Here is a 27,201-nt window from a genome sequence, read left to right on the forward strand (position 1 = left end):
TGCTCCGAAAGAAAAGCAAACATTGTATTCACAGTCGTCACTGTAAGCAATCACTGTATTGTGGGATTACTGAGCTGTAAAGACCGAAAGTGCCGCTATGAAGGAAACTTGACAGGAAGTAGCGCAAACTCAAGAGATAAAAAGGAAAATAATAGGCCTGTCACTGGTACATAAACAAAACATCGTATATTATGAATCAGACGCGAATAGGCGATATTCCACTTGGAATATCTTTCTAATTTGGACACTAATATATCTCAGATGAGATTTAATCGCCGGCTGTCGTGCTGCAGAAAATATCAGACGCGCTATCAAAACTCTACCAAAGCAGATTGTCTATGCTGGAAACGCGACACAGACGTCGGTTGTCGACAACACCTATTATGCTTGAGCAGGCTGCGTCAAAATTTATGACGTCATGGCGAGCTGTTGCGGGAACTTCAAGGCAGCGTCGCTCACCTGCCTTTTTTGTTCTTGCGTCTATCTTCTTGCTTAAGCCCCCTCTCACGGTAAGAATGGCATTTATCATATTGCAGAAGGCTAAATTACTATACAAGCGGACAACTTTCTGTGGCTAATGAAGGGAAAGCTGCGGAGGCAAAGCGCGCTCAAGTGAGAGCGCTCCTGAATAGAGTCCCGCGTTTTAATTAACGTCGGGTTAGGCAGGGGAAGAGAAAACACAGGTGCCTTATTAGCAGAAGTTAAATTTGACGGAACACACCACTGAGTGTAAAAGTTTCCTCATTTTGCGGCCTTTCACTTCCGCGTCTGGGCAAATGCGAAACCGTTGCACATGGAAACTGCGTCGATTCAACGTCTGTTCCGAGCAACCCAAGAGTGCCGTCAACGCTGCCGGACTACTTAGCGCAGGAACACATGTGCAGCGGCCACGCGCCCGTAGGTTTCCCTTCAGAGCCACAGAAAGTTGTGCGCGAATATAGTACAGGCCCGGACTTGCGTTCCTGCTTAGCGTCCCTGTTAATATAGGTCAGCGACATATGCGCCTTGATGGACGGAGCCGCGCGAGTTTTTATCTCCCCCTCCCCCGTCCCCCAGCGTTGGGCAGGAAGTCGGGTTGTTTGTTCTGGTTAACTCTCTTGCATTTCTTTTTTGTTTCGTCTCTCCTCCTCTCTAGCGTCTCTTTAACAGATCGCCAGTCACGCTTTGCGTCTTTGTGCACCTACGTGCGTCTTGTTACGTCTGTGTGTGCTGTCTGGCGCAAATGCAGACACAGCGGAGTCGGAGTGCTTCTACGAGGCACTGGCGGAGAAGCGGCAGTCATCGCCGAGTGCGCAGGTCGCCCGACTACGCCGACCCTCCTCCCGGGACGTATGAGCCGAGGAACCGCAGTGGTCAAAATCGGAGTGGGCAGCCACGCCTCGACGAAAACCGGCGCGTATGCCACATGCAGGTGGGCTGTGCCAGTGTCGTAGGTTAGCGACGTGCGTTGCTAGGCGAGTTTTCGCATATTTGGACGCACGCGTAATGCGGAGGTTGGGGGTTCGGCTCCCACAGGTGACACGTTACCTTTTCGTCCACGTTCATTTTCCTTTCTTTAATTTCTGCATTTCAATTTCAACCACAGCTAATTTCTTCGATGCTTTCAGTGGCTTCAATGTCTGTTGGCTTTATATGGTCACAATTAACAAAAATCGGGCTGCTCTGCGCCGCTTCTTCTCTAGTACAGAAAATGTAGTTTAAAGCAAGAAAAGGACAAAATTCATAGGGTCATTTCGTTATACACTCGCTTTATTACGCAGCGATGTCGCGGTGCCCGACGTTCACATCCGACTGTACGAGCGATAACACGCCGGTTAAAAGGTATAAACTCTGCACCGACACGACTTCCTTGCAGATTGTGGTGGACCACCTGCTGTACGAGTTCTTTGCCGATAACGTAGATGACAAGACAGCCCGCGAACGAATCACCGCCCTGGTGAGCTCGCATATCACATCCACCAATATCATCTACTCCACCACCGACTTCGAAGGCATCATCGGCCTGCGCTTTGTGCTTCAGGATCTGAGAGTGAGTCGGCCACGACGTGCTCCGCTCTTTCGCAACGCCGATAAACTTTCATATGCGCTTACCACACTTTATGCGTTCATCATGAGTCTAATTAGGTCCAGTGCAAGCACCTCACAGAGATATTGAGTTCCCCCTATAGTGCATGCATGAATTCGAAACCGCACCATTATCTAGATTGTGTAAACGTTTGTCCCGCACCATTCTGCGCGGCCTTCGACTGCTTTTTAATTCTCTCGCAACCATACAAGGACGACGGAGTACAAATTACCAATTAAGTTGTTTACGCTTTGACTCATAGTTTGCGAGTACTCGGAGTTGGTAGTTGGTGAGCTGCGATCCTTGTCTGTTGTGTCCGTTCGTGATTGTCAGTAGTACTCGGCGCGTTACAATAGGAACAAACGCCAACTATCCCAATTTATCTCTATAATCGCAATACACGCAATGTAAACTAGACGAGCACTCGAGGACATGTCCAGGTGCAGGGGAAAGTGATGTGCATTATGCAGCAGCGCAAAGAATGGACCCGGAGAAGAGGAGAGGACACAATCTTTCAACTAATTTTAACGAAGACACGTTTTGAATATATAAAGACAGTTGAATGCGGCAAAAAAACAAAAAGAAAACAGTCTCAAGAAGGACAAAACTTACTGTAAGATTATCGATACATAACACACTTGTGGTTGCACATGATTCAAGTATGCTAATTCATCCTGTGCTAAAGAAACCTGGAGTTGACTTATATATGTATACATTGACACATCTACACATTGGCTGTCTTACATTCGTTGCGCTGCTAATGATGCACGTAATTAAATTTGGTCAGTAGTGTATACTTGTACAGTGATGTTCGTTGCTAGAGACAATTGAGATATTTTTGTTCCTAAAACAATCGAATCAGGCAAATTGGCGTAGTGTCCTGGGTCCAAATGACAGCATTGCAACGTATTGCAGATAAACCAAGTTGCCTCACTTCTACGAATCTTTATCAACCTTTAGGACTTCTTGCGCGGTTATTCGTTAGCATCACCGGCAATACATATGGCCAGCACAGTTGACTGATCATACCGATATGTGAGCTGACGACCCTGGGCGCAGATCAACGACACCAGAACGTGCGAGGATTACATGGCCCACAGGAACCCGTTCTGCCGCAATGACTTGGACGCAACCTTGATGTTGCACCTATTCTCCTATATAGACCACGATGATTTCTGCCTGTCATACGTCTGGACCAATCGTGACCTGGGAGAAGGTACTTTGGGTCTCGCCTACATTGGCATTCCAAACGGTAAGCGCTGCGACGTCCGTCTCGGTCAAACCTTGAGGCGCATTTTTCCGCCTGTCTGTGTTTAGCTGTCGATATCGTTACGGTGATCTTATAATCGCCAGGCTAAGTACACTTCCTTAAAGAAATGACAATCTCTCGGATTTGTTGTGATGTTCTTGCTTACGGGCTCATTGCAGCGAATAACTAGCCTGGAAGCAGGCAAAAAAAAGTTCCCGTAAGCGTAGTACCACTGAGCATACACTGTATTTCCTCGAGAGGGGGACTATCGAATTATCCAGGTTTTGAGACACAGGCTTATAACTTAGGTGAGCAGGCATCCTGCCTGCTCACCTAAGCCTTCACTCGCTCAATGTGTCGTCTAGCAAGCGTTGCACAGCTTAAATGAAGGAACGGGCCTCCGAGATCTCCAGCGAGCAGCAACGCGCCGCGACGGAGGTATCGGAGGCGATGTCGTTTGTTTCTATATGTCGATTAACGCAACGCTTTCCGAGGTGCAATAGGACTCTCTTCGGTTGCGAGGCGCAGCCAGGTTTGACTCAAAGTCGGGGTGAATTTCTTTCTCTCTTCATTGTGCCCGCTCATGTCGACACATGGCCAGAATTTCAAGTTAAGAAATGTGATAAGACATAAATGGCGTATTCGTTATTGAGATGGGAACAAAAACATTTAAGTCAGCCGGCCAGTTCGCACGATAGCGAAATGAGCTTATTCAGTGAGAGGCAGCGTCACCTGAGCGGAAGTAGCGGTTGACGCAGGCAAAGTTTAGAAAATAACCGAGCCAGCCATCACGCCCCGACCCGCTATAGTAGCGCGGTGGATATGACGTAGCACTGCTGAATACGAGGTCGTGGGTTCGATGCGGATCGCCGCGGCCTCATTCCGATGCGGGCGTAATGCAAAAGCGCCCGTCTACTGCAAATGTATTGAGAGCACATTAAACTACCCCAGGTGGTCGATATTAATCCGGAGGCGTCCACTATGGCGTCCCTCGAAACCCACAGGGCAGTTTCAGAAGGTTAAACCCCAGACTTTAATCAATCACTCCCCCTTCAACCAAATGTGCTTTTCACTGCTTCAAGCACGCGCATTACTTTCCGGCGGGTTTGCATTGTTAAATAACATTCCTTAAGTGCGCAATGGAGTTGCAATGCAGACGTTATCCAGCTTGTTGCGACGCCAACGAGTACGTGGTCATGCATTATAGATTATGTTATTTCGTTGTTTTGAGAGAAATGGCGTTCACTGGGCAAATTTCTGTTGTTTCATTGGCACAGCTACCCACGAAAAGTCGATATTTTTTCCGCACTTCAAGTAGGTTTCATAGATGGAATTCCTATTGGCGGATGTCACAAAACTTACAGGGAAATTTAATATCGCTAATTTGTGTTGGTGCCGTATGTTTTCAATGTGTCGAGGATGAAACAAATGGGTTTGATCGAAGTGTTAAACTAGCAAAAGAAAATGGATCCGAAAGCGTCTAGTTAGTTCAGAAGCTGCAGGTCTCAATTTGTCGTTCTGGACTGCTCGGGATTAGCGATGCGTTGCTTTCAGCCAATAAGCGTTGACAGACGCAGCTTATCTAACAGCTCTGGGCAATCCGGCACGACAAATTGACATCTTCTGCATGCATTTCCTACTTGCCTACACTTTTTCCTAAACTAATTCAGGGAGTACAGCGCTTTCGGCTTCGATTTGACAGTGCAGCGCGCGTCCCCTGCAACGCGCGCTTCGATTTGACTTCATGTGAGAACCTGCTCAGCACGAGTCCATGGTGTTCCTGCACTCGCGGCTTTGAAAACGCAGCTGTCGGGCAGACTTTTGAATGCAGACAACATGGCGCAGCGTTGATTCGGTGTGAGCGGACGTAAATATCTTCCACAGTGGCAATGCAACAATCCCTTTAGCCAGCTTAAGAGAGTAAGGTATGTTATGCAAGTTAGTTCGATGCCTGAATGGTTCTCAGGCCACGTCTATTGGCTTGAAAACCACAAAACACAGCCTTCGAAGACGCGCACATAAGAGGAGAGCAATTGCGTACCTCTTTTGTACGCGTCTTCGAAGGCTTGGTTTTGTCATTTTTCAAGCAATATGTACCAACAAGCCGAGCATCCGGCTCTCCTATCTTTATTAGGGCTTCAAACGTGCTTTGTTCGGGCGGCTTTCTCCGGGGACGTGCTTTTGATGAAAAAAAAAAGAAAAAAAGCACCCTCCACCACACCTTCGTTGCCACCGCGTAGTACAACCACGCTAAAAATATTGCGATAGCCAAAAGGCCATATCGTTGCCTCTACATGTAAAGCGCATATTTGTCCAAAGGCCTTATCCTCCCGCCGCAGACAACAGACCTCGTCCGTCGCTGCAGTTTTAACGCGACAGCGTTAATGATCTCGTGTCGCAGAAAAGCCGGTGTCGTCGGTGTCGGCGTCGGCGGCGTCAACCGTGAGCGAAAAATTCCGGAAGGCAATTCATAAATAAAAACTACTTGCAAGATGGGCTGGGTGGGAATGAGGAATGTGAATGAGGTGGGCTGGGCGGAGTGTGAGACGGAGACGCTACCACTCAGCCATGTGTTCAATAGTTCAAAGCGGGACAAAAGCGCCTCTAGTGAATGCGGTATTGCCTTAGAAACGAGCCGTAGAAAGCTATACTGTAGTGTATATCGGTAATTATGAGCATGTCAATTACAAAAGTCGCAGTTAAACGCGTAGCGAAGTACGTTTCCGCTACATTTTTCTCTTCGGTTTACAAGCCGCACGGTGAACGCAGGAGATGTGTTGCACTCTCAATACGTGAACGCGTGTGGCTGTGAACGGCGTTGAGCAGAAGAGTTGCAGAAATTGCAGTCGAAGAGACCTTATCCCTCTACGGCACCGTGTCTGCGTTTGTGCATGCCAAGCTAGCGCCTGATAAATACAATCTGGCTGAAATATTGACGTTTGAATTTCATTTCATACATCTTAGAAGCAGATAATTTGCCCTGTTCTTCAATTTCGAATAATGTGCGCCAGGCGTGCGAAAAAAAAAAACGCTGAAAAGTGCACGTCTCCGTGCTTGCCTGCGGCGTCGGTATGTCGCCATGTAACGGGTTCACTTCTTTGTCTTGAATTTATAACAGCAGTGACGTATATCCATTGAATTTCCGAACTAGTTGGACGATTAGGAGTGTACTTCACTTGAAATAGCCGATCTCGCCCACGCAGCTGAGGTGTTGTTCGGAATAGAGCCGTGTAGTTTAAATTCGTCTAGATAATACACATCCAGGAAACTTTAGGATAAGTATAAATTTGTTAGCCACGTTTACAGATGTAGCTTGTGCATGTTTTAGCTCATTTTCGTTACTGTTTGTTTTTAGTGATGCTAAATATGGGAAAAACGAAAAAAATATTCTGGCAAACACTCAACGACAGGGGAGTCAATCTTGCATTAATGAGAGTTAACTATGATCAGAGCTCATCTGAACAGGACAAGTGCTTTTGACCGTAGGCGCACTGTGCGACGGTCACGGGCCTAGAAACATACTCAGCCTCAATGTCGACGCCAAGTTTGTAAGATAACCAAGATTGACAGAGAGAAAGGCAGGGAGGTTAGCTTTTGTAGACCGGCTGGCTACCTTGTGCTGGGATGAGAGGTAAACAGAAATAAAGAAGCTAGAAAGATACGCAAGCCGAAAAAAAGTAAACGATTGGAATGACCGAGGATTATCGTATGTTCGAGGATTATCGGATGTCCGAGGATTATCGGGTCCGAGTATTATCGTTTCCAACAAAAGGGCGGTTGTGCAGACTGACTAATGCGCTTGAAAGTGCTCTTCTAGGTGCACTGAAACAAGAGTATTCACAAGGAATATGCGCAATTGTTTCTTCGCAGTTACAGTCGTCGCATGTAGGGTTGTCGGCCTTACCTAACAGATCGCACCGACGCACCTCTGGCGTGACCTCAGAGTCCGTACGCCAAGCACAGAATTTCCTACAAAAATTATCAGAGACATCTATGGCGCTAACGTTTACAGCAGCTGCAAGTATGAAGGTTCAGCCAGCATACGAACCATGGATTGGCCTTAACTTTATCCTGGTTTCAGCTGGCCTTGTGAATTTGCAAATAGTTCATTTTCAACAACATATGCTTCTAAAACGCAACAATGACAATAATTATGGAATTTGCGCACGGACTAATTGCCTCGCTTTGTTTAGAAAGATTGTTCAGTGAAAAATGTCAGAAATACGTGTAGTAATAAGTGTAACAAGAGCGTTTAAAGAGGAAGAGATAACGGATTCGATCCCGGCCTTCGGTGACCGCTATTAGATCTTGCCGTTGAATGCGGGAGTTGGCTGACGTTGAGGAGGGTTTTGAGAACTGAAGGTTTATTTACATTATTTACAGTAATAACACAAAGTAATGAACAGTCATGAAGTCATCGACGGCCGGCAGCAAATCGGACGCTGCGGCCCGTGGCAAGAAGAATGAAAAAGAACTCTTCTCCCTGTCTCTCGCTTTTAACCCATTCGGTCTCTCGGGGTCACGTCATTTTCTGCCAATAGTCGAGCCAGCTCAGGTGCCGTCATTTTATTCCAATGGTAGCCGCCCGTGACAGTGCCGTCACATTCGGCCAATGGGGACGCTCCAAGGGCTCCATTGTCCGAGGGTTGACTTGCCTCCGGCGTCGCCGCCTCGCCTGGAAGCGCTCAGCTGAAGTAGACGGGCTTATCTCGAACGACCTTCCAGAGCCGCAAAACAGCTTTGCTCGGGACCAAGATCAACTACCTGGAACTGTGCCAGCCTCCCGTTGCACTTTCGGGAAGAGTCAAGAAGAGGGGGAGACAATAGCTCGACGTGCGGCGCATGAGGTGGGGGTCACCAACCTGTATGACGGGTCGGGTAACGTGGTAGACGCGCCTCGGCGCACCATAGTTGGAATGCGGCGGCGATTGGATGTGGTCGGGGAACTGAGTGATGCCAGGAAAAGGGTCCGTATCCAACACCGCATTCCGATGGGGGCGGAACGCAAGAACGCTCGTGTACCGCGCATTGGGTGCACGTCAGAGAACCCCAGGTAGTCTAACTTAATAAGGAGTACCCCTCTACGGCGTGCCTCATAATCAGATTCTGGCTCACGCACGTCAAGCCGCAGAACGAACTTAAAAAACGCTTGAAGCCTCAAGTATACGAACTTCGGATGAATCCGTACATACTTCAGACGAATCCATTACGCTCGCGGCAGATGCACGATCACAGGGCCAGAGTTCCCAGTAGTAACAGTTGTAGGCAACTCTATGGCGCTTAGAGGTTTTCACGAGCGCACCGTAACGTGTCCATACATGGTTTTTCACATGCACGCAGAACCCGGTGGCGCGTGCGAGAAGTTTCGCACGGTGACCACGCGCGAGGGCCGGAAGCGCCTGGCGCTCAATACGGGCGTCATCACCTTCCTGTTGCACGGCGGATCCGTGGTTCCCTCTATCAGCGAGGTCACATTTGCCCACGAGATCGGACACAGCTACGGATCACCGGCGAGTACACATCCTCTGCCTCCAGGGAGCAGCGCCCTTGCACCCAACGAAATACGAGCAAGCATGCTCGGAGTCGTGCGCATCATCCTTAGGCCATCGTGGTGGCAAAATTGTACAATAGTCCAATTAGTGCACTGAACCGTTTCTGGAATCTGGGAATGATGAAAAGAGGGTCATTGAGTCCCAACAGCTTTTGAATATTCCATTTGAATGCTTCAGTATTCTTTGGCCAGTACCCCAGCAGAATCTGTCAGTCACGCGAGAAGCCTTGAATCCGCATGAAATGCGTAATTTGAGAAGTTCAGACGTCTAATTTTTATAATAGTGTAAATGTTGGTCATTGGTAGCATTATAAGCGATAAGGAACAATTGAAAAAGAAAAGGATCCGCTTTCATTCTACTCTGTGAAAATGGATGTACAGCGAAGCTGGTGCGGACGTTAGGCGAGTACCACTACTCCAACTGACGTTAGACGATGTTACACTGTTACACAAGCACTACCACTACAAGCGACGTACGAAACGCGTGCTTGCACGTGTGCGGAAGAGCAGCATACACCCTCATCCTTCTAGGCCGTCTGCCTAGTGCAAGTGCCTCATTGAACTGAAGTAATGTTTAAAAGTAGATCGCATTAGAATATGCATAAAGTACGAGTTACACACAACCTCCAGACATGATATCATCGGATTGTAAATCGAATATGCGACAAAACATAATTATGTTACCAGCTGCCGTAGTTTGGGTGAGCACGCCACGAAAAATCCCGACGAAGTAGAGGCAAACTTTTCAGGCCGCCTTGAAAGCTTACTTTTCCGCATTAAGAGTGGTTATGCAGAGGAGCCTGATGTGGTGGCTGCTGAGTACAAATATAATAGTAACTGATTGGTACATGTGATAATAATTTAATTATAGTAATAAGTAATTGGTGGCGTTAAAACAAAACTGGTGACGTCGCCGTCGCCGCGTCAAGGTTGTACCACAAAGGAAAAAAAGAGAGAACAGTTGCAGTTTCACCCGAAACGCGAAGCATCGATTGCGATAGCAAACTAGGAGACAGTTATACGAAGTGAGGATAGTAGCTTTATCGGACGTATGAACGTAAACATTCGCTTACTAACAAAAATAACAAGCATGGCGTCACGCATGCATAGACAAACATAAACACATCACACTCGATCAGCGCTGACACAGGGCAAGGAAGAGCGGCAGCAGCGGCAAGCGAATTGACCTTCGTGCGGCCTCTCGCTTCAACGCATACTAAACGGCGAGAACACAGCGCGCATGGAGCTATGAGCCATCGGTGACTCTAGACTCTCTATTCATCGCAGATCGCTTTCAAGTTAGGGCCCGTGTGGCCGTGCGCGCCCGAGCCATGCGCAGGAGCCACCGGAGTAAAATGCCCTCCCCCCTCTTTACCCTACCCTCGGCGCCTTGCGCGCGACGGAAGACAGCGCGCTTTCTCCCCGCTTTCGACCTTTGCGCACGCCAAATTGAGCCACCATCGTCGGCATACCTTCGAACGCTTTCACTCGCACATACAGCATACGGCGCGCGGCGACGATTTTATCACCCTTGGACGTTATACGAAACATCGGGGCGATGGCGACGGCAGAAATGGGCCTAGAGTGCCCGTATAGTTGCTATCGCAATAACATGAAAAAAAAAGGAAACGTAGCTTTAGTGAAGCCGGTTGTGACAGTGTTACGGCTCTGTTGATACGGCCGCTTTAAAGGGGCCATGCAGCTTCCAAGCAACTCATCTCCACACTATTCAGTACACGGATTTCCTTTCTTTAGCACCGGAAAAGCGATGGGTAGACATGCATAAGCTAGGAAAAGTAAGTAAGCAAAAGCGAAGTAACTGCCGAGCCAAAGAACACTGACGCATTAGTTGACATTTCTCAGAATTTCTGTAGTATTTTATTAACGGAGCAAGTGACTCAGCAACACCGAGAAGGTAGCCCAGAGATGTTACATCACGCAGGGGGCTGCGGTGTGAAAATTGCGCAATACTTGTGTTACTGCTCCGCATCGAATCCTTATAGTGTGGGTATAGATAATCTGCCAGGACTTGAACAGAGAGCCATCCAGCCCAGACACATCTTTGGTATAGAAGCTATGTCTTTAATTATCTGAGAATGTGGCCCACTAACGTCTAGAAGCACCAAGTTCACATAGAGTCGTTACGTCACGCTTCTAGGGGAGAGTGGTGTCGAAAGTGCGCGGTAATGTTTCCACTTTTCGCCACATTAAAACCATAGAGTCTGTTGGGACTTGAACGGAGAGTCGTTGATTCCCGACAGCATTTGGACATTCAAAATGCTTTTATAACGTGGGCACACGACTCGGCACTGTCCCCTTTTACGTCGTTAAGCGTGCTGAGGTTTCGGCGAAATTGAGCGTCAGAGTCCTGTTACTGGGAAAACTGATGGCAATAGGAGTAAAAAATTATTTTCGCAGGTTATTGTTATCTAATATTATACCATCTCCCGTGCTCTCCCGAAATTCGAGCACTGGCTGGATCCAGAAGGCTGTGACGTCAGTTACGCAGCGCCGGGAACTCGACGACCGTGTAACGAACTCTTAAGAGCTGTTCGCCGTATAATGGACAAAGAGGGATGGATGTTATCTCAAATTGGACAAAGATCACTGTTTACCAGCGATAGGGGAATCGTTTGATCTTGTTCGTTTCGTTAGGGATATGGTAAATCCTTCGTTTTTCTGCGAACTACGAGGTGACGGAATTTGTTATCTTAGTGTAAATTGACAAAATTGCCTATTCTCGTGTCCAGCATTTCTAAACTTTTAGAACTGCATTAAAGCATTGTTTAAATTATAGACGGTACGTATATGCCCCAGTGCAAGTTCACTTATCCTGCTGCAGGCGTGTTGGTGTGCGCACCATGTTCCTACATTCTAAACACAGCGGTGTATGCAATTTTTTTTCTTTTTCATATGAGCTGTTGCACAAATAGTTGTATTCATTACACAAACATCGGTTGTGTTGTGTGCGAAATGTTGTACCAGTGTAAGTGAATAATTAAGTGAATGAATGAGTGAATGATCGAATGAAATTTTCCTGTGTCTTAAAATGATGGCTCTTTTGACGTCATCACTGGTTATAAACTGCAACATCTTAAGTCTAGTTTTGGGATTCTTTGACACGCTCAGCACGACGTAACGCCGGAATGCAGCCCTGGCAGGCCCTTGGGCAACTACATAATGTTTCCGCGGGCCACCACTGGGCTGGAACCGAACAACAGGCGGTTCTCCACGTGCAGCAGGCATAGCATGGGGCAGCTGGTGCGTTCCATCATCGAAAACAAGGGAGACAGGGAGAACTGCTTCCTTGGTACGTTCTAGCTTCCTCAACGCTCATCCGCATAACACGTATAGTTTCGTTTATACATGAATGAGGCGCTATCGGGTGCAGTCAGAAGTCGAGCTCATCCAGCCCGACCCGATCTCGTTTACACGCATATTGTGCAGCGGATTCGGTGGGTCAGCCCACCCGTTGCCGGCGGGTCCACTGAACTCGCCTCGACATTCGGTCGGCCCTACCCGCTAGCATTTAGATGAATCCGACGACCGGTTTTCGGCCCGACAACCCGACACGACTCAAATTTATCGCGTTCCGGTAAATGTAGCGGATGTAGACACGGGCTTGCTGCTGTGGTGTGAATGATAGAAGAAAGTCAAATAAAAGTAATTCTCGAATGAAAGAAAAGGAAAAAAAAAGCACATACACACGCGTGCACGAACGTGTGTGTGTGGGGCGGGGGGCGATCGAGTGTGTATATTTTGGGACACGGCTGCACATGCTCGGGTGCCAGTGATGTGCTTTCATGCATGTCATTACCTGTCGCTGTGCCCCAGGTATACAAATGACGGTTGCCTATCACTCGGCTTTTGGTCGACGTGGCAGCAGCGTCGTACGCTGGACGCTTCCGCAGACGGCTGTCACCTGCGCCACAGCCGCCTGCCTAACGTTCGCAGTGCGAACGAAGGTTAGATTGCATCCGCGAATGCTTGGCAGCCAATTCCTTTCCAACTGTGAGAGACGCTCTGGAATTCTAGAAAAAAAAAAAGAGCCGGATCTACGGCAAATCTTGCGTACCTTCAGCGCACATGCCAATGATCTACAAACAAACACAGTGTGAGTGGGTTAACTCGGTAGAATTCCACACAGAGTTTTGCTTTCTAAATATTTGTCTCCGGACAATGTGTTGCTGAAATGAGATTAAAGGATGGATGTTTTAGACACGCACCTCACAGTGGTGACGTTTACCCTTGTGCACATGATAACGAGAAAATATATTAATAGTGTAAGATAGAAAGAAACATCACAAGTTCAGTAAAGCAAGCATACATATATTGTCTTTAGCATGATATTTCCGCGTTGTCTAAGGGGGATATGTATACAGAGTAAGAGTAAACGTTACGGAAGCAGGTTAAAAGGCTTATAGATAAAAGGCACGTAGACAGCGATGTGGTCGCAGATTACAGCATATCTACATACGCAGGTAAAGGCGCGCGCGTACTGATGCAGAAGGTGGTAACAGGCTGCCTTATAGAAAGTCCTGCCCAGTGTTTCACATACCGGGTGGCCTATAGCTACCATGCATCGCGTTTTTTTTTAAATAAAGACATACCATTCTACACGATGATAACCAAGTGCATGTTGTTCACAGTCGAGTGGAGCAGCCACCAGTAATCTTTTTGTTGATGCAATTCATTTAACCAATTACTTGCAATTAGTTGATTTGTTTAGTATAATGCTCTGAATTGCGTGATGTCAATGAAGAATTTGTGAGAAATTCAAAAAAAGTAAAAAAGAAACTGGCGTGTTTTCAGCCATGCACTTCTGGCCCATTTATTTTTCCCGGTTGGTAAAGAAAGCCGGCGAAAAATGAGAAGCATCACGTGTCTAACCGTTGTTGTGCCATTACCACAAGCCCGGATTCCGAATCTGCAAGATGCAGAATTTATCCTGCGAGCGCCCTTTGGACAAACCCGGGGCTGCGCCGAAAGGCACAGCGCCCTAATTCTCCCTTGACAAGTCAAGATGCTGAGCCGTCAGGCAGTGGTGTCCTGCGGAGAAGCATCGGCGGGCAACGTGTTCAAACGTGTCGCCAAGTGCCAGACAGCCCGGCGCCGTACCTCTCCTTGCCTGGAGGTCACCGCGCCCGTCAACTTTGAACGGGGTGGCGAGCACGGTCGCTGGTTGGACCTCTCGGACGACCGTCGAGTGCTGGCTTTGTATTGGGCCGTTTGAGTGACAATGGTGCTCGGGGATTATAAAGCCGCGACGCGGCCGCCTGAAAAAAAACCGGATCCGCCGACCCACCGGGAGCCAGTGCCGCTCTCGACTGGAGTGAGATGTGTCACGCGTTTTCGCCGGACGTCGCCGTGCGGGAACAGTCGCGTTTGCTGTGAGCTCTCGGCCCCAGCATCTCCTGTATAATGACCTGTATATAGTGTATAAAGTCCCTTTTGTTATTCTCACCGACGCCTGACTCGGAGTCTTCGCTACCAACGCTCTGTCACGAAACGGGTGACGAGCGCTACGGGACCACCTCAAAGTCGTAATAGTGGTGGCACCGGTGCAAAGTCGTAACACCGTTCACCCGCATAAAGAAGCAGTGCCCTAAAACAAGCTCCATAGCAGTAAGTTGCAGAGCTGGAGCTTTATCTGGCGCGCCCCGCCCGCCACAGCACGGCGCCTGGGTGTTGATAAGCAAAGAGGGCCGATAACGGGTGCTTGATGCTTTGTGGAAAGAGGGCGCTCACTAATTCCTGTAAATAGTGTTTGGGCGCGCTGCTTTTTGATGGGGGCGGTTTGTTAGTCATATGATGTGTTGCATTTTTGGCGGACTTTCTTTACCATCCGGGAGAAATACGCGGACAAAAAGTACCTGGCTGAAAACATGCCAATTAATAACTTTCTTTCAATTTTGTACAGATTCTTCATTGACAGCGCGCCATTCAGAGCAGTAATTGTAAAGATTAGCTAATTGCAATGAATTGATAAATTGAATGGCATCTATAAACATATTACTGGCGGCTGCTCCACTCATCTGTGAACTATCTGCACTTGGTTACCTCTGAGTGGAATGCCGCGTCTTTTATTTAAAACCGCGATACATGATAGATAGGTCACCCTGTGTATCGTCACGGCGTACTTTTACGAGTTCTTCTGCGTAGCTTGCTCGTCGTGTCCTCTCAGCTCACCAGGACTCCTTCTGCGGTAACAACGTGCGTGAGGACAAAGAGGAGTGCGACTGTGGCTACGAGGAGCGCGACTGCCGCGACCAGTGCTGCTACGCGCGCAAGAACTCAGTGGGCGCACCAGGATGCACGCTACGCCCGAACATGTTGTGCAGGTGCGTCAAAGCCCGCTCTACACGCGATGCCGCTTATACATGTATACACCGTGAACTGTCAGTGCCCGGTGAAGTCAAGAACAAAAGACAGGATATCACGCGCAGAAATGGGCATTGGAGATTTTAAAGCGAAGTTCTTTTTCTCTCGTTTTACGGGACGGGCAAGAGAGGGAGGGGGAGGAGAGATAACGAGGGTCTGTTGTAACAGCAGGGAAGTCGATTACGTGAAGCTTGGTCAACCATATTTTAGACTCACTTCGTTGTATTCGAAATCTTTATGTTCGATCTATAACCGTAATTGTTTCAAGGAGGTTCGATCGTATAGACACGGCGTAGAAATTGCGTATGGGAAGACTATAGGCACTGAAGTAACTGTACACTTTTCACAGACGGTTAGCACAGACGATGAAAAACAGAATAGTTTACAGTAATTTGTACCGCATTCGTAGAATTTATTGCAGGGGTCTTGAACCACTGTTTATCCAGAAATGCATTTGAAGTTAAAGCAAGCTATTTCAGAAATGCCGTTCCGCAAACAGTACTTCAGTGCATTCAGCAGGAGCGCGCAGATATCGGCAATCAAATATTGGCTGTGATCCCCCTCGATATGCTCCCGGTCGGCCCCTTCAATCCCTTGCACTGCGAGGGCTACGGCGGAGCGGGGTGGTGCCTACAACGCTGCACCTACTGAACGGCGCCGTGGCGCGAAGTTAAAATTTGATTATGGATGTTCACATAGACATCATTACTTTCGATTTCTGCGCCTACAACCCGTCAAATTCAGAGGCTATCCCTCAGCGTGCGGTTGAGTTCACGGTGTCGCATGCCTTTGCTGCGCTACAGTGTACTTACATAGCTACGTCTTGCTGTTTTCGCAGAGTGACATGAGTAGCACATTTACTTTGGCACTTATCTCTACGAAAATCACACAATTTTCTTGGGTCTAACAAACTTAATCTTCATGTTCGCTCGTGGGAGTACGTTGACAGCACGCACATCGGTTAATCGATGGGTGCCCCACTGCGGAATCGCGTTGAAAGGATTCCTAGCGTAACGACATAATGATGATGATGTTTTATTGGCGCCCCTTTAAAACGGAGTGGTGACAAATAGTCACCTTGCCTGCTTGGGTTAATCAGGTATGCTATACTTGCTTTTCATTCCAGCACCTTATTCCGATAGCAATTACATGGGCCCTATAGGCGCATTTCCGCCGTCAGCGTCGCCGTGATTTTCCGTATTCTGAAACTGGAACGACAGCGCTGTGCTGCTTCTTCGGCCCGGCTCGGCACTGTACCAGTTTTGAACGCAAGAGAAACTTGCCCAATCCTCAACCCTAGGGATGTTTCGTATGCATGCATTCGAAGTGCGATAACATCGTGGCTGAGCGCTGTATGCTGTGGGTGCGAAAGAAAGCGTGCGAGGATGAGCCGAGGATGGTGGCTCGGTCTCGTACGCACAAAGAAAGAAGGCGGGGAGGAAGCGCGCCGTATTTAATCGCGCGCAAGGCACCGAGTAGGGGCTTTAGGTCGTTCTACTCCGGCGGCGGCTGCGTATGGCGCGGCTGAGCGCGGCCGCGCGGGTCTTATATTGAAAACAATCTGCGATAAGTACAGAGTCTGGATACGCCGAGGGCTGATATTTTCGTATGCGCTGTGTTCTCGTTGGTTAGTTCGAGTTCAAGGGAGAGGCAGCACGAAGGTCGATTCGCTCGCTGCTGCTGCCGCACTTCATCACGCCAGCGTTTAGCGAGATGTGTTCACGTTTGCCTGTGCACACGTGGCACAATTCTTGTTAATTTTAGGGATGTTCCAATAGTGATTTCAAGGCATTAGGTTAGGGCGCTCTTTGGGTACTTCACGCACTTTCCGGGGGCCATCTATCTATGCATGTATGTTTATACCTAACCACTTTTCCGCCTACCTGGTTCTCCGGGTATTCAGTGGTGAAATGGGTAACGCATCGAACCGCTGTGCTGAGGTAACAGGGTTCGAAACCAACCATCAGACCAACTTGGGTCACTAAGTATGTGGCATTGTTTACATACGTACCGCTCTTCAACCTCTTTCACGCCAACATGGGTCACTGTAGACGCAGGATTGGGTAGGTACCGCTGTTCGAAGAAACTGAAGCCGACTTGGAGCACTGGGCATGTGCCGCACGGCCTGTGCTGGTCTTCAATGAACCTCTTTGATGCCAACTTGGGTCACTGAATATGTGCCACAGGGGAACGTGCCGCCGCACAATGACGAGAAAGATCTTTTAAATTTATCCGATGCTGAGTGGAATCGAGCGCAAGTCATAAGGGTTCCTCAAGAACAGCAACCCTACTTCTTAGCAGGCTGCACCAGAAGTGCACTGCTTATGTGCCGCTTTTCACTGAGCGCCTTTCACGCCAACGCTTTATCGAGCCACGCCATGAATGCACGGGGTATGTGCCGCGCTTCAGAGAACCTCTCGCCAACTTGGGCCGCCGAGTATGTGCCACGGAGCGTGCGGCAAGCGAGGAAACGATTCTCGGCGTTCGCAGGCACTGGTGCGCCACGCTTCTGGTCTCAGAGGCCACGTGCGGAGTTCTCAGCAGCGCCACTAGATGGCGCAGCGTGTCCAGAAAGGCGCGAAAGACGAGCCCGGTTGCCGCTTGGTGCGTTTCTGAGCGTTCGCACACACCGGTGCGCCATGCATTTCGGAAGCCACAGTGAGGCTTCGTAGTGGCGGCGCTAGATGGCGCCCAGTGTTCTTAGGCAAGCCGGAAAGAGGAACACGCCTCGTGCATAACTCGTTCGATGGTGGCAATACGTTTAATCGCTATACTGGTGCAATGCTAAGCGCTTTATGGTGGACAGTCATCGACGAGATGGGTTCAGCCGCTTTCATGAGACCGAATCGAATACGAATCGAATTGTACCAGAATCGAATCGAATATCGAATAGTTCTCGAATAATGAACCGCTCTTATCACAATTAATATAAAGTGTTGTTCATATCCTAGTATTCCTAAAGTTAGCAATATTCTGTCGTTACAGAGAATGTTATGAAGCGTTGTTTATTAAACGCACAAATTGAGCATTAGGAACAAACGAGTAGCTTGTTCGCATGCACAGGGCTCTGATCAAGGTGCAAACGATCACTGTAATGCGTATAAGGTGATGGGCTGCCTAAACGACGTAGCTTGCTCCACTACGCAAGTTGTCATGTTATTTGTCTATAATATGCCCGCCTGGGTGACAATTTACCGTACTTTTGCTCCAATTTTATGTTTAATTGGGCGTGTAGTGGTCGCCACATATCAAATGACCAGTGGTGCCCTCTGAGCTCGAGAAAGGGGGCGCGTGCGAAATAAAGCACTTGGAGTTTGGCCTGAAAGTGTGTGCTTATCGTCTCGCATGCGCCGCTCCGTCGTGGCCTGCCAGCACGGCCTGACATGAATGCCGCGCGATGTAGCACAGTAGATATTTTGAATTATTAGAAAAACATTTGAAAAATATTCGCATTTTCGAAGAGTGACTTGGATTCGAAGACCGAATCCAATAGGACAGAATTCGATTCACTATTGGAAAGTCTCGAATGTTTATACGGCAGATAAAACAACTATTCTTACTTCTTATAGCGGTTTAGTAATTAGCTATCGCAATCGATTCTTCGTTTTCCGGGCGAAGCTGCTACTTTTCTTTTTTGTATGCATCTCCTTAAATGTTCTTCTCTTCTTCAAAACTTCTCTATCTACCTTATAACGTTACCTACGCCTGTAACTGATCAGGTTGTATCAATCTCATCCCTGTTTTTTTTTTTCATTAATGCTCCAAACGTCTCTTGTTTAGCTCGACTGCTGAAGGTTGATGCTTCCGTTCACTATAAATTCAAGTGCTTCTAGAAGGTGTACGTTATCTGCGGGTCTCACCTGGTGACTACTTTCGTATTCCATTAGGATGCCCCGGATTTTTCCTGCAGCATACACATGCCTCATCTTGTTGCGAGTATTTGCTTCGGTATGGTTTTGTCCTTGGCAGCCAGCTCGAGCCTCAAATAGCAAGGCGCTGCCTTTGTGCTATCGTTAAATTTTCGCTCGTAATTTTTCTTCCGATTTTTGTAAATTTCCATGGTCGTTTTTTTTGTTGTTTCCATTCTGTGATTAACAGAGACAGTGATTTGGATGCAATTGCATCCAAACCACTGTCTCTGTTACTCTCACTTTCTTTTTGATGACGCCTGGCTCTCTGTTTACACTTTAAATTACCGTGTACTTGATTTCCACGTTTCATGGCCTCTTTCTCAATTGTGTGTCCAAGATTCAGAAGAAGCTTTAGCTCGGGCTACTTATTCAAATACATGTAAACGCAGAAACGCTTCTTTGAGAAAACCACTAGGCTGATTTTGATGAAATTTGTTGCATTTGAGAGAGAAGGTAAATGCTAGTGAGTTTTGAAGCGCGATTTTGATTGAAGGTAGGTTTTAAATGACTTTTCAAAAATTGGTAAGTTCGAAGAAAACACAGTAGCACGGATATTATAGATTCGTAACTCTATAGCAAGAACAGACATCGCAGTTGGGTAAACTGCATCCGTTAGAGCATTCAAAGCGGACAAATCTTGCTTATCAATTTATATGTTACGTAAATGTGTTACATTGTTTAAAATAGTTTCGCAAGAATCCTACTAACATATTAGCGGTCTATTTGAGATCCATGTATAATATATCCATTTTGTTCACTTTAGATCTAATATGAGATGCGCTTACAGATTTGTTATATGATTCTTCATTGCTGATTTACATAGTTGTAAACTTGACGGTGTCATTTCCTGAAAATGTGCGATTTTCAGCAGTGTTTATAGAACAGTCGACTGCCTTAATAAAAAATTCGCTACCAACAGTCACTAGACTTCACCTTTTTCTTCCAAATGTAACAAGCATTATCAAATTTGGTGCGGCGGTTGCCGAGAAAAACGACTTCTCTTTTCCCATCTGTTTAGATAGGAGTCACTGAGCTAAAGCTTGCTGGCGCGAGCTTCGAACTGAAACTAGCTTCGACCATGATCGCGACACACCTCAAGGATGTGCAACACGGGACGCAGACGACCTGTTCGTCAGAGCTTCCGACTTAAACGAGCTTCGACCATGATGGCGACACACCTCAAGGGTGTGCAACACGGGAAGCAGACGACCTGTTCGTCAGAGCTTCGACCATGATGGCGACACACCTCGAGGGGGTGGAACACGGGAAGCAGACGACCTGTTCGTCAGAGCTTCGAACTGAAACGAGCTTCGACCATGATGGTGACACACCTCAAGGGTGTGCAACACGGGAAGCAGACGACCTGTTCGACAGAGCTTCGAACTGAAACGATCTTCGACCATGATGGCGACAAACCTCAAGGGTGTGCAACACGGGAAGCAGACTACCTGTTCGTCAGAGCTTCCAGCTGAAACGGGCTTCGACCATGATGGCAACACATCTCAAGGGTGTGCAACACGGGACGCAGACGACCTGTTCATCAGATGTTGGTGCTCGGGCCTTGAGTCGCTTCACCAACAGGTACCAATCGGACCACATCCAGTGAGCCGCAGGAGCTCAGCGATGGCACTCGTCGCGGCACCCCTCGGCGGCCGTGGTTTCTGCGCATCCCTGCAGACGCAACCGCGCAACTATATGCAGCTGTAGTGGCTGACTATATGCACTACGTGGCTGAAGTGCGCGCTCGCGCTCATGTGCCCCAGCCTAGCCGTGCTGTTTGGTGCAGATCAGCTTTGTCCTGCACCAGCTTGACGAACGATAGCAGCCACATCGAAATCGCGAAATTTTTTTTCGCAATTGCGCAATACGAAGCGAAGTCTTCCAAGGCATCCAGCCTGGAGCGGCCAGGATTGAGCACACGCTGACAGGCGTACGTCTGGTCTGACCTTAAGTTTCGCGTGGTTCGAGAAATAATAGAAATTAGCGAGACCCAACGGCGGCGGCACTCACAAGCGGTGTGGCCACAGTTTCATACCTACGCCGTCGGGCGCGGCCGATCGGTAGCAGAAGGTAGTCGTCGATAGTACGATAGTCGTACTAATTCCTGTCGAAATTCGAGAAGCTAATTTTTCCTTATTTCAGCCTGTTTATTAATATGCGTCAATAAGTATACACAGTAGCTGTAGGAAGAAGCGCACTGATCCAAACACCCTTCTTGATTGGTGTTAGCTAACGGATAACAGCAGGACTCGTATAGGAATCTGCTATATCACGAAATGTAGCAGCCGTAAGAGAGAGAGACAGAGAGAAGGCTTCTTTTGAAAAGCGTGTTTGAAAACAAGGTGACCTTGCGCTCTACTTGCGAGCTGCATGCGCCGCGCACAACTGGAAAATTTGGTCGAGATGTTCGCGGCAGCGTAGGCTATCCGCGGAATGTGTTTTTTTCATCACGCCCAAGGGTGGTTAAGGACCCCAATAAAAGCTTATATACTCTGAAAATATCAACCTTCGCGTCATAACTGAGTAAGTGTTTTATTGATTGGTTTAATTCAGTATCTCAAGGCGTAAAAGAGTGTACAAACTACAAACATAGGAAGCGCGTAGTTTAGGGAGTACTTAGGGCAAACACCGACTGGTGTTTAATTCGCGTCTGACAATTCCTTATGGAAGGAAACCTTCTTGAAAGAATATGTAGAACCCATTTTTCTCCTAGTATACAAATAATACGACTTAGCTTTCATTAGCGAAACGTAAGCTGTGCGGTAATAACTAAAGAATAAGCTGACCGATATCGAAATAATTGCATGGTTGCGGCTAACAGTAAATGTTGCGCCCTTTTCTACACGTTATTGATTATTGTCATTTGTCTGCGCAGCCCGTCTTCTGGCAGTTGCTGCACGGAGGACTGCCACTTCCTCAACACGAATCATCGATGCGCAAACGTGACCCAGTGCACGCATGAGTCTTTCTGTGAATATCCTTTGAGCAGAACTTGTTGAGCACATCATAATTCAGTCTCGAAAATAAGAAAAGATGAAAGGCATTGTAAAGAGGAGGACAGAAGTTGGAAATAATTGGTAGGGCTTTCTGATTAAGCAAAAATTGGATAACGCAAACCGAATACTTGCATATTGCCTATGAATATAAACATAGCGGCATTGATGATAGAATAGTGCTCCACTGGAGTTGTCTAAGTATGCGTAAGCGTTGCACCACATGCTCATACCCACGCATACGACGCAACCTATGTTCACAATTCACGAAGCACTAGACTATTAATAAATATATGCTTTATTGACCTTGTAATCTGTTATGTCTCTTTATCCGACCTGTATAAACTCATTGGTCGTTAACAACGTGATCGGACTCGACTCAGCTCTTATCGACCCTTATCAACCTTTATCGATTGTTATCAACTTTATCGGACTCGATCCGACCCTTATCGACCCTTCTCGGTCGTTATCAGTCTTATCTGAATCACTCTGACCCTTATCAACCCTTACTTGTCCATGTCAACCTTATCGATCATTATGCGGCCTTTATTGAGCCTTATCGGTTGTTATCAACCTTATCAGAATCGATCCAACCTTTATCACCCTTATCAGTTGTTAACCTTATTGTACTTAATCCGAACTTAGTCAACTCTTATAGATTATCAACTTTATCGGAATCAATCCTACCCTTATCAACCCTTATCTGTCCTTATTAATATTATCGGACATGATTCAACCCTTATCAACCATTAGGGTCATGATCAACCGTATCGGACTTGATCCGATCATTACAAGCTCTTATCGCTCTTTGACACCTTAACCACCCACGTGGAACTTTTATAAGCAGCGATCAGACCGACATAACTCCTCATTACTCCTTATCATCCTTATCAACTCGTTGACTGCTTATCTGTCTGTTTTGAGCGACAACATAGAAAACTCGTTGACAACACATCCATGCGCTTCAAATGCGTCTTCTACAAGTGTGGGTGTTTAGGCCGGTGGGTAAGTCGCTCTGCTTCTGAGCATCATGCGTCATTCGTAAGTGACGGATTTCGTCAGTGAGTCGACATAGAAATGCTTACGTATTTAAAAGCTCCCGATCCCTGTGACGTGCCTAACCCCGAGGATATAACGTACATAGCGATCCCTCTTATGGTTTATTTTTCGTGGCCTTCGGCGTGGCGTTTTATGAGATGGGAGATTACCTTCATGGTGGAGTTAGCGTGTGCTAGCCCCAGACCTAGGCTTGATTTCTAGCCGGAAGAGCCACTTCTTGTTTTCAGTGTGGCGCTGATGTCGTGCGCGTAAGCACGCGCGTGATACATTTTTCACGTTCCAAGACGGCGTGCACTTTCGCCAGCTCTGACATACGTTCGAGGTTCGTTCCTTGACAAAGCCATGCGTGCACCAGCGTGGGAGCCCACTGCCCGGAACCGCTGCCCCTGCCGAACCTGACGGAGTGCAACCACGGCACACAGGTCTGTCGCAAAGGTCGCTGCGAGGGTTCCATTTGCGAGAAGTTCGGCTACGAGGACTGCCAACAATTGAGCACTGGTGCCCACAGCGGTGCGGAGATGTGCCTCGTGTCCTGCAAGCGCATAGGTAAAGGGTGCCGGTGGAAGCCGATTTCCGAGGTGTAGGAATGGCACCACCTAAATTTATGAGGCAGTGTTTCCATAGGAAAACTCTCATATCGTGTAAATGACCGTTTTTGTGCGGCATAAAAAGTACGGCAAATCTTAACTGCTAAGGCTTAAGACTACTGGTCTAGAAATTATTTAAAAACATGAATGGTCGCAGCGATGTCGTTTACACTAGTACAGTGAACTTGTGTGTTGGATGGCAGCTCCTCTAAGAAAGACAAAGTACGGACAGCACTTCCGTCACCTGTCGTCGTTCGCTACTTGAAATTCGCGATGACTTTTTCTTGAATCAGAGGTTCCATCAGAGGTTCTTCAATCAGTAGCTAGTGTGACTATATTTAATTAAGTGCTTTAAATCAATGAGAAAAGGGACGTTTCATGCCAGGAACTACAGCGCAAGATCAGAAGTAATCGATGACAGTCGCACTGCAACTTCGGAGCCGCGTAGACCTTTCCGCACACTTCCTTGAGGCACACACTTCGCACACTTTGCTGAGGCGGCATATACCTGGAGGTTTTCTGTCGTCCCAGTTCTCGACAAGTTTCAGAGAGCATCTATATAGTCACTATGTAGCACGTTTGCCTGTGCGCGCAGGCTCGTTATCTGCCCTCATCACTTATTCATCTATTACAGGGCAGCAAATCGATTGAACTTGCAAATAGTGCTTGTTCTTTCTCTTCCACAGCCCCCCGTAGCCTATTTATAAATTGTGTGCACATTATAGTGGATTCTGTACCTGTTGCACAGCTGGAGGTTATAATCCGTAAATTTGTTCAATGGCGCGAAAGGATGGAGGTGTGAACATAGATTAAGATGGGAGCTAAACTATACCTAAGCAAAAGAGTGCGCAGTCTATGCGACTAAGTATACGACAATAAGGCCGGGCGAGATATCTTTGCGCATGCGTGCTAGTCTCTATCGTTTCGAAGCGCTGTAAGCAAACTCAAGAGGCGAACGTCATGATTGGCGTACGAATCGTATTACCAGTTCAACGAGCAAGATACAGAACGTGAACTACACTAAATGCGAGATAGACAAGAACTAATTCACCGAAGAGTAAGGTACGGAAATCGCGCAAGTATACAGATTCTTTATCGATTTCGTTATCGGAGAATCTTGTTGCTTTGATTGAGGTTTGTCTTTGTTGGAAACCGGTTGATGTGCCTACAAATTCTAGCGTGAGCACCTCTGCGCACATTACACGCAGCTGAAACAAGTTTTCCATGGATTAGACTTGCGTAGCGGGACATGATACGTTTAATTGTTTGTAGCCTCGTTGTTTATAACTTTCTTTTTATTTTGTTTCCCGTTCTTTTCAGTGCATGCGCATGAAGTAAGCGTCAATTGCAAGCCAGCGCCTGTTTGTTAGTTTACCCTCTTTCTCTCTTGTTTTGGACAGTTTTGACTTTTACATCCGCACATACACCCCCGTTTCGAGCGCTTGAGGGACGGGTTGCTAGACGAAGAAATAGTCTCCGCAGCAGCTGCAACGCTAAAGAAAACTGGCTGACTACCGTGTTACTGCAGCGTCAGTCTGACTGATGCGTCTCGAAAGCACTGTCTGTTAAAGATAGCAGTAACGCAAGCGTATTCATCGCTTTTCTTGGCGGCGCACTGCTCAAGCGCTGCAGACAGAACAGTGGACGCCTGTAGCAACTAGGCCGGATCAACAATCCAGCAGGTTTTCTTTCATGAAGTCCTGTGTCACTGAATCAACGCTGGCGAACTTCGCAGGCACAGACGGCCCATGCCTAGACACGTGCAAGGAACCCGCCCTGCTGTCGCTATGTGGCAAAAGGAGGGAGGCCGGTGCCGCGTGCAACCAGAACCGCGGCTACTGCGACGTGTTCCACCGGTGCCGTATTGTGGACGAGAATGGGCCGCTGACACGCCTTCAACAGCTGCTCGTGCCAAACCGGGTGCGCGAGCTAATCAAGGTGGGCAGAGCTCTGCTTCGGAAGTGACACACCCTGGTAGACAACACATGCAGAGACCTGCACTCAAGCTTAGCGTGCTCACAAGCGAACGTAGCGCCAGACCTGAATACACTGTTTAGAACAAAATCCGAGGACACCTAAGCACTTCTTTCGAGTGGCGAATGCGGACGCATTAATGCCCAGTTGAACGCCACTGAGTGATCCTTCGAGTTGTTAACTCCTCGCAGGCAAGCGAGTGCGTTGAGGTACTTGGCCAACGCCACCTAGATAGCACAAGGCCGGTTCACTTTGATTCATGACGCCTTGCTACCTTGCTCGACTGCCATAGAATTTAACGGGGACACTCCCGAATAAGCCCAACGGCTCCTCCATAGCACGATACCGGTGCATTTGGTCCGTGACATCATGCTCCCTTGCCCGACTGCCATAGAGTCTAATGGCGACGCTTTCGAGTAAGCAGTGGTGATTTTGATGTCACCGCTTTCATTACGCCGGGCTTGGCAAAGAAAATTTCGGTCCAATAGCACGACGTCATAAATCTAACACTCTCCTTTCATGCAACGCCTGGCATGCTAACGCGGCAGCAGGTGTTCCCTTTCGCCCACTCTGCTCCGTCAAGGCGCGTTTGTGGCTTGGCGTTGCAGCCAATAGGAATTTAGATGCCGTTTTTCGCGTGTCCAGGCGACAGACGTCGGCTTTCTTGCTTAATGAGCCATTTAATGCTTTCGCATCGATAAAACATAAGCACAGAAATTGTAGGACGCTTAAGCTTCGCCTTAAAGAGTGGGACGTGATAGCATCAAACTATCACTGTCTGCTTCTCACGCTTCCCGGCAACTGTAGCTTACGTAACAGTAATGTTTACCGGGTAACGCTGGCGGTGAACGCGATGCACGAAGGGGGGGGGGGGGGCGAACTTTCTTATAGAAACGTGGTCTCTTGCGTGGGCTGATCCCGAAAGTAGTGCACAGCCGCCCGCGCCAAAGAAGAAAAAAGTACACCATTTTCAGGTTTCGTTATTGTTTCGCACTTTTAATATTTCAGTCTGAGCAGATTTACACCAAAGGCATGCGTTGTCGGTGCTTTTTTTCATGAGATTTATTTTTAGGCTGTCTTTCTCAACATTCCGAGGAATAACTTTGTCAAGAATGTAAGACAAAATATGAGCAACTTTACTGATAGAATGGTGTGGCAATATAGCCAGCATATACCGCATGTCATATAGCACGGCGTGTTATATACATATACTTAAATATACATGGAAACCTTCGCTCACGGACATCTCTGCCGACACCGACACCTAATTTTGTGGGACACGGGGTCCTTAACGCTATCGAGTTAAAACTGCAACACAGATATATCGCTGCACGTGACATGGTTGACAAAGATCTGAGAGAGTGGTCCGGCCCTCCCATACAAAATGTGCGGCCAGCATCGGCAAGCTGATGGACATTGTGATGGTTGGAG

At 47.7% G+C, this 27,201-nt stretch overlaps 1 protein-coding gene across 4 annotated transcripts in view; it reads left to right on the forward strand.

Annotated features, from left to right (window-relative positions):
• Positions 1-27,201, forward strand: part of LOC126532090 (disintegrin and metalloproteinase domain-containing protein 10-like) — a 40,975-nt gene that overhangs the window by 2,277 nt on the left and 11,497 nt on the right. The window contains exons 3-11 of one of the 4 annotated variants that reach the window (XM_055071016.1): positions 1,136-1,411; positions 1,856-2,029; positions 3,125-3,317; positions 8,655-8,824; positions 11,995-12,175; positions 15,050-15,206; positions 22,033-22,131; positions 23,562-23,631; positions 25,532-25,646. In XM_055071016.1, coding sequence (XP_054926991.1) covers positions 1,136-1,411; positions 1,856-2,029; positions 3,125-3,317; positions 8,655-8,824; positions 11,995-12,175; positions 15,050-15,206; positions 22,033-22,131; positions 23,562-23,631; positions 25,532-25,552 — 1,341 coding nt within the window. In that variant the 3' untranslated portion in view covers positions 25,553-25,646. Of the gene's footprint in view, positions 1-1,135; positions 1,412-1,855; positions 2,030-3,124; positions 3,318-8,654; positions 8,825-11,994; positions 12,176-15,049; positions 15,207-22,032; positions 22,132-23,561; positions 23,756-25,531; positions 25,735-27,201 lie in introns of those variants that run through there. The other 3 variants (XM_055071013.1, XM_055071014.2, XM_055071015.2) reach the window with 3 other exon arrangements.

This window comes from Dermacentor andersoni, chromosome 5, assembly GCF_023375885.2.
Source record: "Dermacentor andersoni chromosome 5, qqDerAnde1_hic_scaffold, whole genome shotgun sequence".
Classification (NCBI taxonomy): Eukaryota; Metazoa; Arthropoda; class Arachnida; order Ixodida; family Ixodidae; genus Dermacentor; species Dermacentor andersoni.